Raw genomic sequence first — 12,547 nt, forward strand, 5'->3', positions numbered from 1 at the left:
AGGGTAGGGGAGGTATAATATAAAGGTAGGAGGGGAGGTATAATATAAAGGTAGAAGGGTAGGGATGTATAATATAAAGGTAGGAGGGTAGGGGAGGTATAATATAAAGGTAGGAGGGTAGGGGAGGTATAATATAAAGGTAGAAGGGTAGGGGAGGTATAATATAAAGGTAGGAGGGTAGGGGAGGTATAATATAAAGGTAGAAGGGTAGGGGAGGTATAATATAAAGGTAGGAGGGTAGGGGAGGTATAATATAAAGGTAGGAGGGTAGGGGAGGTATAATATAAAGGTAGGAGGGTAGGGGAGGTATAATATAAAGGTAGGAGGATAGGGGAGGTATAATATAAAGGTAGGAGGGTAGGGGAGGTATAATATAAAGGTAGGAGGGTAGGGGAGGTATAATATAAAGGTAGGAGGGTAGGGGAGGTATAATATAAAGGTAGGAGGGTAGGGGAGGTATAATATAAAGGTAGGAGGGTAGGGGAGGTATAATATAAAGGTAGGAGGGTAGGGGAGGTATAATATAAAGGTAGGAGGGTAGGGGAGGTATAATATAAAGGTAGGAGGGTAGGGGAGGTATAATATAAAGGTAGGAGGGTAGGGGAGGTATAATATAACTAGATTATAATACATAATAAATTGCTTCACTGTGCGTCTGCCTCTGCATTGCTGCTCTTTGGAGTTTTACGCTGAGTCCTTTTTACTTTGTGATGACTGCTAACATTAAAGGGCTTTATAAAATACGTTTGATTGATTGATCTGCTGCCAGCGGACCAGTAGACTGAAGACGGGCAGAAGACACATTTCAGTTCCACACAGAAATGGGCGCTAGAGTCAGGGGCGAAAATCTGATATCAACCTTGGAGGGGACAATTACATGACATTTTCTCAGGAGCAATTCCTGAGGGGGACACCAAAAGTAGTGCTGTAACACATAGACTATGTTGTAATATGTTAAATGTATATTGAGGGACCATAATCACTACTACTGGATAATTGTTAGGTACAGTAGTTAACTGAAGGGTTGTCCCAACTTGTTTAAATCATTATAATACTACTAATAATAATAGTTATAGCAATGTTCCTTATCAGTGCAGTGTTCCTCTCTCTTGAAACGTCAACACTCTGTTTGCAAGAGTTTGCGGTTCTATAAATTGTGGGTGTGGCTGATATGGTTCTGTGTCATCACTGAGGTAACTGGACGATGCTGTGCCACTGTCCCCTATACTGGTGCTGCTGGCAACAAGGGTGACACCTGGTCCTGCCGTGGCTGTGACACTGTCCTCTGAAGTCTCTCTCCTTGGCTCTTTCCCTTTCATCACCCTCACAGACTCAGTCTGTCTCCTAGAAAAGAAATAAGGTGTTTGCTGTACTCCTAACTACCGGTACCCAAAACTACACAATTAATCACAACAGCAATACCATTGCCTTAAACAAATCTTAGTTTAGTCACCAGTTTAAGTTGAGAGCTGGGGTATCCATGGCATTTTCCAATTATGTCCCTATTTTACAAGTAAAAAAAATGGAGAACCTTTCATAATGTTGCCAAACAAAGACTCAACAAACTTACCTGAGACTCCCTGTCTCTGCCAGTCTGTCTCTGCCAGTCTGTCCCTGCCTATCTGTCCACAGCTCTGCTGTCTGTGTGCCATCTGTTGCCTGCTCTGCCTAATGACATCATTGTACAACATTCCATTAGCATTTCACTTCTTTCTTATGAACATTTTATCAACTGGTCTTTGAGATATTAGGCTACTAGAATTCTTACTTTGCGTTTTGGTGTCCTGAAAAATACTCTGATGTCCGTCTTTTTTCTGACATTTTTCTACCTGGCTGGCTGGCTGGCTGACCGGTCTAGCTGCACACACACACATTTACACAACACATGCTGCAACGTTTTGAAATTTTAACCTAGTTTGTTTCATATTGGCAGGCTTCCAACAATAGCTGAATTTGCAAAACTAGCGAGCACCAATTCCGTTTCTGTGGTGTTTGCACTACAGCTGCATGCTAATCTTGGAATAAACTCACGATAGCAAATATTCCATCTTTGACGACGCCACATAAATGGAATAGGTACTAGCTAGCTTGATAGTTAATGTTTGCTTTAGTTTGCGCGCTGGCTCTGCAAATTCAGCTAGTGTGTGAACCCTGCAACATGAAAAAAATATATACATTGCTAAGGCGCGATTGACTGGATTACCTCACGTCAGTTACGTACATTGAGTGCCTTTCGGACAGTAGATACGAACCCTCTATTACCTTGCAAGCTAAAGAACTGGCAGTGGATCAAATCATTGTGGGGCAAAGGGCGGGGGGGTCGCAATCTTGTGAAACTTAAAAACGCGCTATTAAGTGTCTATAATCAGCACAAGTGCTTTCATTGCGTATTATTAATATTATTGAAATTACATAGTTATGTTTACAGTGACATATTGGGGGGGACAAATCATATTTTTCCCAGGATGGGGGGGTCGTGTCCCCCCCGTCCCCCCTGGGATTTCCGCCTATGGCTAGAGTAGGCCCATGTATTAAAGTGAATAAGATGCTATTTAGTTACCTGGAGAAGACTGGTCACTGGAAGCTACCAGAGTAGCAGGGGTGGGCCGACGTCTTCTGATCTGGAGAGAAACACACAGCACTGACATCACTATTCAAGAAATCGAGAAAAAGTACATTATGAAACCAAGTAAAACACAATAAGATTTTGTGGTGGTGGTGTTTGCTTAGAGCTAGAATGAAGATGTGTTGTGGGGTTATAAAAGACTCCAACAACAGTATTGCACCCACACAAACAGCTGACCTCATCCTCAACTCCCTCAGTTGCACAGACACACACACATACACACACACATACACACACACATACACACACACCAGCAGTTCTGAGCTGTAGCTGCCAGCCTTGCTGAGTAAGGACGAAAGACATGTGAGGTCCAATCCTAATGTTGCTTCTAAATGCTGAAATCTGCAATTACAAAACAGTCTAGTTTGCTTTCTGTTCACAGCCAGTATCCCACACACTGTTATTTATGTGTATATTGTACTGGAGTGACAAAAACAGTCAGCACCATGATGATAGTTTTAGAGGCAGAGTTAGGAGAGCTTCTTCACCTGATGTTTAGCCTACATGTCAGGAAGACAAGATGGAATTCATAGAACAACACAGTTGCAAAACTCCTAACCCATCCGAGGTTGGGATACAAAACAGTCCACACACAGAAACAAGAACCGGAGGCTGAGTTCACACAGGCAGCCCAATTCTGATGTTTTATTGGCAAAAGAGTTGATCCGATTGGGTCAAAAAAACAATTAGTGGGAAAATATCATAATTGGGGCAGCCCGTGTAAACACAGCCTCTGAAAATCTTTGAAATGCATATGTTACTACTGCAGAAAATGCTTACCTAATGAGAGTCTTGCTCTGCTTTCTTAGTGAACGATAAGGGTTTATTTAATAGGGACTCATTATGGGATTCGATGTCATCTCCTTGATGACGTATTGCTCACTAGTCAATGTTATCTCCTTGATGACACACTGCTGCTCACTAGCCAATGTTATCTCCTTAATAATACACTGCTCACTAGTCAATGTAATCTCCTTGATGACGCACTGCTCATTAGTCAAAGTTATCTCCTTGAATGACACACTGCTCATTAGTCAATGTTATTTCTTTGATGACACACTGCTCATTAGTCAACGTTATCTCCTTGAATGACACACTGCTCATTAGTCAACGTTATCTCCTTGAATGACACACTGCTCATTAGTCAACGTTATCTCCTTGAATGACACACTGCTCATTAGTCAACGTTATCTCCTTGAATGACACACTACTACTCAGTAGTCAATGGGTTGTTTTGCACCAATGAAAACAAGTGATAAACAACAATACATTTAAACGATGTGCAGGTGTGGTTGGAAGCCCAAGGGCTGAAATGAACAGATAACAAAACCTACTAATTATAAATATATAAATTAATTGATCAGTAAAAATGTTTTGTTTAAATGTGTGTGCACATTTGTGCATGTGAGTGTGTGAGAGTAAGGCTATATGGAGGAGATTATTGAGTAGTTTGGTTCATCAGACTGACCTCCAGTTTTCTCTTGAAGTTTTTGAAGGAGATTGAGGTTTCGGCATAATAATTCCAGAGTATGGTACCTCTGTATGTTATCTCCTTGATGACACACTGCTAATTGTGACCAAAAGAGGATTCATTTCCTTTCACACACAGCCAGAGAAAGACTGTGTATAAGAAGCAACATCTCTCTTTCTTTCGGTCTATCTTTCATACCAGATGGAGAGACTATGAAAGCATATTTGGGTCCTTGAAAAGCCAGGTATTAAACCCATGTCTTTTTATTGCTGTTAGAAGTGTCCCACTGGGGCCAACACTGTGGTCAGTGTTTTCACTTTTACAGGAACATTGCTCACCTCATATCCTGTCTGTCGAGGATATTAAAAGGTTTCTTTCTTTTGTTTGCTTGTGTCAATACATTTTCATGTTCACCCACCTCGCAGCTGAAGAGCTACTCCAGTACCGCTCTCCTCAGGATTCCTTCCAGCCCTCCAACCCTCCAACCCTCCAGCCCTCCAACACTCCAGCCTTCCAGCCCTCCAGCCCTCCAGTCTTCCAGCCCTCCAACCCTCCAACCCTCCAGCCCTTCAGCCCTCCAGCCCTCCAGCCTTCCAGCCCTCCAGCCCTCCAGCCCTCCAACCCTCCAGCCCTCCAACCCTCCAGCCCTCCAACCCTCCAGCCCTCCAGCCCTCCAGCCTTCCAGCCCTCCAGCCCTCCAACCCTCCAGCCCTCCAGCCCTCCAGCCCTCCAGCCCTCCAACCCTCCAGCCCTCCAGCCCTCCAACCCTCCAGCCCTCCAGCCCTCCAGCCTTTCAACCCTCCAGCCCTCCAGCCCTCCAGCTCTCCAACCCTCCAGCCCTCCAGCCCTCCAGCCCTCCAGCTCTCCAACCCTCCAGCCCTCCAGCTCTCCAGCTCTCCAGCCCTCCAGCCCTCCAGCCCTCCTGCTCTCCAACCCTCCAGCCCTCCAGCCCTCCAGCTCTCCAACCCTCCAGCCCTCCAGCCCTTTTAATTTGCTGTTTTATGATTTTGTTATACTCTTGAGAATTCTATGTTTTTTACTAGATGACTTGTAGTTTTTCATGTTGCCTGTCTGTAATTTTTGTAATGACTTGGTGCTGCCTATCTTGGCCAGGACGCTCTTGAAAAAGAGATTTCAAATCTCAATGAGCCTTTCCTGGTGAAACAAAGGTTAAATAAATAAATAAAAACACCATACTTACCACACCTCAATATCATATCTACCATACCATACCTCAACAACATACCATATCTTACCTGAATACCATGTCTTACCATCAATGCCATTCCTTATCTTACCATATAATACCGCACATATCTTACCATACTATTCCTCAATACCATACCATACCGCATATCAAATCTTATCATACTATACCTCATTACCATACCATATATTTTATTTAACCTTTATTTAACTAGGCAAGTCAGTTAAGAACAAATTCTTATTTTCATTGACGACCTAGGAACAGTGGGTTAACTGCCTTGTTCAGGGGCAGAACGACAGATTTTTACCTTGTCAGTTCAGGGACTCGATCTAGCAACCTTTTGGTTACTGGCCCAACGCTCTAACCACTAGGCTACCTGCCGCCCCATATCTTACAATACTATACCTTAATATCATACCATACCTTAATATCATACCATATCTTACCATACAATACCTCAATACCATACAATACCTCAATACCATACCATATCTTACTATACCATACCTCAATACCATACCATCTAGTAAAAACCATAGAATTCACAAGAGTATAACAAAATCAAAAACAGCAAATTAAAAACTTTGACAGGTCAGGGAATCAGTCTCAAGATCATTCATCAATGATTTAAAAATACCAATCGGGACAAGTTCTTCCAGTTTAAAAGTATTTTGTAAGGCGTTCCAAGACGATGGCACAGAGTACACAAAAGCCCTTTTACCAAATTCAGTTCGGACATTTGGAACAGTTAGCAGGATAAAGTCCAGTGAACGAAGAGAGTACCCACCACATTTCTGAACAATAAAAATGCCCAAATAAAAAGGTAGTAAACCCAAAATGGCTTTGTAAATAAAAGTATACCAGTGACTGAGCCTACGAGTGACTAGAGAAGGCCAGCCAACCCTGGTATACAAAGTGCAGTGGTGCGTAAGGGTTTTGCAGTTTAACATAAATCTCAAAGTGCCATGGTAAAGGGTGTCAATTGATCTCAAACACTGAGCGGAAGCATTCATATATAAAATATCCCCATAGTCTAGTAAAGGCATAAATGTAGCTGATACTAGCCTCATTCTGGCTTCAAAAGAAAACAGGCCTTATTCCTAAAATAAAATCCCAATTTCAGCTTAAATGTTTTGTTAGTTGTTGAATATGCAATTTAAAAAAGAAGCCGTCATCAATTAAAATTCCTAGATATTTATATGAGGTTACAGTCTCAATCTCAATGCCCTGACAGGTAGTAATAGGTGAAAAGTTCAGAGGTCTATTTCTTTCTTTAGAAAACACCATTAGTTTAGTTTTGTCAGTATTGAGGATAAGCTTCAATTGACACAAGGTATGTTGAACAGTATAAAAAGCATTTTGCAAGTTCTGGAAAGCTTTTGTAAGAGACGAGGCACAACAGTAAATAACAGTATCATCAGCATAAAAATGAAGTTGCGCATTTTGGACGTTTTTGTCTAAATTATTTATATAAATAGTGAATAAGAGAGGACCAAGTACAGAGCCTTGTGGCACACCATTACATACAGACAATTTAACAGACACGAGCCCATCAAATTGAGTGCACTGAGTTCTATCAAACAGATAGTTAGCAAACCATGCAACTGCATGCTCCGAAAGATCTACACTCAACAATCTCTGCCTTAGTATAGCATGATCAACTGTATCAAAAGCCTTAGAGAGATCAATAAAAAGTGAGACACAGTGCTGTTTTTTGTCAAGGGCTTCAGTGATATCATTTAAAACCTTCATAGCTTCTGTAATTGTGCTATGCTTCTTCCTGAATCCCGATTGGTACATTGATAAAATAGAGTTAGTATTTAAAAACTCTTTTAGCTGTTCACTCACAAGGGTTTCAAGTATTTTCACCAGGGGTGACAGCTTTGAGATTGGCCTATAATTATTTAAAAGAGTTGGATCTCCCTCTTTTAAAAGTGGTAGGATAAATACTGATTTCCAGATCTTTGGAATTTCATTACATTCCAGGGTTAGATTGAACATATATGTAAGTCGTTCAGCTATCTCTTATAAAATGGGTAAAAATTATGTATAGTAACCCTAGGTGTAAAATAGTAAATAATGGCTACATCTCAGAAAGTTTTAAACTATCTAGAGGAGTAAAACAAGGTTGTCCACTATCGGCATATCTATTTATTATTGCCATCGAAATGTTAGCTGTTAAAATTAGATCAAACATTAATATTAAGGGATTAGAAATCCAGGGCCTAAAAACTAAGGTGTCATTGTACGCTGATGATTCATGTTTTCTTTTAAAACCACAACTAGAATCTCTCCACGGCCTCTTAGAGGATCTAGATACATTTGCTATCCTCTCTGGATTAAAACCAAATTATGATAAATGTACCATATTACGTATTGGATCACAAAAAAATACACATTTTACATTGCCATGTAGTTTACCAATTAAATGGTCTGACGGTGATGTGGACATACTCGGTATACAAATCCCAAAAGAAAGAAATGATCTCACTCCAATAAATTTTTATAGAAAGTTAGCAAAAATAGATAAGATCTTGCTACCATGGAAAGGAAAATACCTGTCTATTTGTGGGAAAATCACCCTGATTAACTCTTTAATCATATCACAGTTTACCTATTTGCTTATGGTTTTGCCTACACCTAGTGACCTGCTTTTTAAATTATATGAACAAAAAATATTCAATTTTATTTGGAACGGCAAGCCAGATAAAATTAAAAGGGCCTATTTATATAACGAATATGAATTCGGAGGGCAGAAATTATTAAATATTAAAGCATTAGACCTCTCACTAAAGGCATCAGTCATACAAAAGTTATACTTAAGTCCAAACTGGTTCTCTAGTAGATTGGTACGAATGTCTCATCCTATGTTCAAGAAGGGCCTTTTTCCCTTTATTCAGATTACACCTGCTCACTTTCGGTTGCTTGAAAAGGAAATAATCTCCAAAATATCTTTATTTTTTAAACAATCCTTAGAAAGTTGGTTGCAATTTCAGTTTAATCCACCTGAAAGGACGGAACAAATAGTACAACAAATCTTGTGGTTAAATTCAAATATAGTAATTGATAAAAAAACTGTATTTATCGAAGAAATGTTTAAAAAAGGTATAATTTTTGTGAATGATATCATAAATAGGACTGGTGGAGTAATGTCACACATGCAGCTAACACAGACATATGGAAATGTCTGCTCTACCCAAAATTACAACCAATTAATTGCAGCATTACCACAAAAATGGAAGAGGCAGGTGGAAGGGGATAAAAGTAAGGAACTTGTATGTCGGCCTTATATTAAAGAACATAAATGGTTAAAGAAAAGTGTGATAAATAAAAACATATACCAATTTCATTTAAGGACCAAAAAACTTACAGCTGTGCCATATAAATTGCAAAATAGTTGGGAAGAGATTTTCGATGTACCCATTCCATGGCACATGGTTTATGAATTGATACGCAAAACAACGCCGGATTCAAAACTTCGAATTTTTCAATTTCAATTATTGTACAAAATTCTTGCAACTAATAGAATGTTATATATATGGGGGATACAATCTTCTCAGCTCTGTAGATTCTGCTGTGAGGAGGCAGAGTCATTAGACCATTTATTTTGGTATTGTCCGCATGTAGCTCGTTTTTGGTCACAGGTCCAGGAATGGTTGAAGAATTGCAACATTTGCGTAGAACTAACGCTACAGATAGCAATACTGGGGGATTTGAAAAGCCATAGTCAATCAATCAATAATATAATAATTATTTTAGCAAAAATGTTTATTTTTAATTTACAATCCGTGGAAGCTATGAGAATAGGAAGATTCAAATCTTTTGTGAAGCATCACAGCACAGCTGAAAAATATATGGCAAATAAAAATCCGAAATGGATGATGTTGGAAGATAGATGGGAAAGGTTGAGTGGAGCTGAAGGGTGGGACTAATAACAAGATAAACAATGTAGGGCATACGGGATCTGTGAAATGTGTATAGGTGCGGAGCTATTGTGAAATAGCACAGTTACAAGTGGAAATCAAACTGGATGGACAACAGAAATAGAGGAAGGACTAAGAACAAACAAGAGAGAACTATTATAAAGTAGACTGTGTCTGTAAATGTGTATAAGATGTATAAATTGAAGGTAAAAACAGAAATGTTTATCAGTTTACTCCAATTGGGGGATCGGTGGTAGGGTTTGCAGGTAATAATAATAAAGGTATACTCTTTAAAAAAAGTATGTATGTCTATGTAGGTATGTGTATGTATATATGTGTATATGTATGCATACGTGAATGGATATATATATTTACCCAAAAAAATATGGGGGATTGGAAATGATGCAGACAATTACATTGGAAACAACATTCTTTCCGCAATATTAAGCTGATCCACCCCCCGAGAAAAAAAATAAAAATAAAAATAAATAAATAATAATAATAATAAGTCGTTCAGCTATGAAATCAGCTGCCAAATTTAAAAAGCAGGGATCCAAAAGATTAGGACCTGCAGGCTTTCTCTGATCTAAGGATTTCAGGGCTTTATGTACCACCTGCACTGAGAATGGCAAAAAGCTAAAAGTTTGAACAGCTCTCACTGGTTCATCCACACAGGGTTGTACAGAGACAGAGGACACTGAATCAAACAGCCTACCAGATGATACAAAGTGCTCATTGAAACAATTCAGCATTTCAGTTTTGTCATATACAGCAACAAAGTCCTTCAATACACATGACGGTAATTCATTAACATTACTGTTACCAGACATAGACTTAATAGCCTTCCAAGACTTTCTAGGGTCATTCAGGTTATCAGTGGTAGCAGACATAAAATATTCAGACTTGGCCTTCCTGAGAAGAAAAGAACACTTGTTTCTTAACTGCCTAAAAATAAGCCAATCAGCATCAGAACATGATTTCCTTGCTTTAGCCCAGGCTAGACTACGGTCGTGAATAATACAGCTCAGAAGAAAACCATGGATGATCCCGCCCTTTAACTCTGAACCTGCGGAATGGGGCATGTTTGTTTACTATTTGGGAAAAACCATCATGAAAGAATTTCCAGGCAGTTTCCACATCAGGGATAAGCTCAATCTTGCTCCAGTCAAAATAAAACAAATCATGAAAGAAAGCCTGCTCATTAAAACACTTCAAATTTCTCTTACGAATAAAACGTGGGTTTGTCTTTGGAACCTTAGTATTTTTAACAGCAACAACAGCACAATGGTCACTTAAATCATTACAACAACAAAAAACGCAAAATATTTATGTGGAACATTTGTCAATATCAAATCAATCAGGGGCAATTTTTTGGGGCATTTGAGATTTGGGCGAGTGGGTGAGTTAATCAACTGGGTAAGATTCATAGAATTACAAAACATTTTTAAATCATCAGACACCGGCTTTAACCAACACCAGTTGAGATCACCAATCAAGATCATTTCACTGTAAAGAAGTTGAGACATAAGGTTTATCAGAGAAGAAAATGCATCACCGAGAGCAGAGGGCAAAGGGGGGTCTATAACAGCCAATCACAGTTATAGAGAGACCCTATGAAACCTCAATATTCAAAGCAAGAAATTCCAATGTTCGTTTTCTCCAGAGTTCAGTAAAGTCAGTGCACAAAGCAATACCACGAAAATTGTCATTTTCTCGGAGAAATGTAAAAAATAGAGGCCAAGGAAGGTCAGGGGAGAGAGGGTGTATGTATGAGTCTGAATGTGAGTGTTTGCTCGTGTGAGTAGATTGGGTGTTGAGGTCGATTGAGAGAACGAGTTGGGGATTGTTGAGCTGCCACTGACAGCCAAGCGAAGAGCAAAAAGGAGCAGCTTAGACGAGAAACTCCGCGGACGAAGAAGGAACTCAGGCCAGCCAGAGGTAGGGTTACTTTGGAAAACGTCAAGTAGTGAGTTGAGGGAGACCTTACACCAGCAAAAAAAAAATAGTTTGCACTACACAACAAGGAAGTTACTCAACCATAAAATAAATAGGTTATTAGTAGGTTAAAATGTACTAGTCACAGACAAACGACATGACATGCTGCCCTCTTGGACACTCGTGGACCACTAAGTAGAAAAAGTAGATCTTACCATACCATACCTCAACTCCATACCATATCTTACTATACCATACCATACCTCAATACCATACCATACCTCAACTCCATACCATATCTTACTATACCATACCATACCTCAACTCCATACCATACCTCAATACCATACCATACCTCAACTCCATACCATATCTTACTATACCATACCATACCTCAACTCCATACCATACCTCAATACCATACCATACCTCAACTCCATACCATATCTTACTATACCATACCATACCTCAACTCCATACCATATCTTACTATACCATACCATACCTCAACTCCATACCATATCTTACTATACCATACCATACCTCAATTCCATACCATATCTTACTATACCATACCACAATTCCATACCATATCTTACTATACCATATCTCAATACCATACCATACCTTAATACCATACCATATCTTACCATACCATACCTTAAAGCATACCATACCATAACTTAATACCATACCTTAGTCCTGGTAACCCCAGGGGGTACACATTTTGGTTTTTGCCCTAGCACTACACAGCTGATTCAAATAATCAACTCATCATCAAGATTTAATAATAATAATAATATATCAATAAGATAATCAGCTGTTATTTGAGTCAGCTGTGAAGTGCTAGTGCAAAAATCATAACTAGGGGAGCCTCAGGACCGAGTTTGGGAAACGCTGTATTAATACCATACCAAGCCCTCGTAGCTGCTCTCATTGACACACACACACACACACACACACACACACACACACACACACACACACACACACACACACACACACACACACACACACACACACACACACACACACACACACACACACACACACACACACACACACACACACACACACACACACACCACTGCCCCCCACCACACACCATCCCATTTTCCTTTCAGCTGCTTCTCCTTCACATTCAACACTGCATAATTCACAAATTGAGAAGAAAAGAGAGAAAGCCATAGATTCTGTTATTGTTGCTTCTGTAAAAGAAGTGTCAAATATGAAGCGATTCCAGCTCTTCTGATGGCTGGAGCAGAGTAACAATAGAATGAATCGAACGGGCTGATTCACATGGAACACCATACTCCTCTCTCGGATTCATACGCAATATTGCTCCCAGTGTAACGAAAGACGCTCCGTCTATGTCCTGACGTTTT

The 12,547-nt window shown here is 39.7% G+C and overlaps 1 protein-coding gene across 4 annotated transcripts in view; it reads right to left on the minus strand.

Moving 5' to 3' along the window:
- LOC139536326 (protein phosphatase 1 regulatory subunit 1A-like) overlaps positions 1-12,547 on the minus strand; it is a 119,529-nt gene that overhangs the window by 90,826 nt on the left and 16,156 nt on the right. For all 4 annotated transcript variants that reach the window (XM_071336769.1, XM_071336767.1, XM_071336765.1 and 1 more), the window contains exon 2: positions 2,561-2,621. In XM_071336769.1, the coding sequence (XP_071192870.1) occupies positions 2,561-2,621 (61 nt within the window). The remainder of the gene's footprint in view (positions 1-2,560; positions 2,622-12,547) is intronic.

Source organism: Salvelinus alpinus, chromosome 12, assembly GCF_045679555.1.
Source record: "Salvelinus alpinus chromosome 12, SLU_Salpinus.1, whole genome shotgun sequence".
In the NCBI taxonomy this organism is placed as follows: domain Eukaryota; kingdom Metazoa; phylum Chordata; class Actinopteri; order Salmoniformes; family Salmonidae; genus Salvelinus; species Salvelinus alpinus.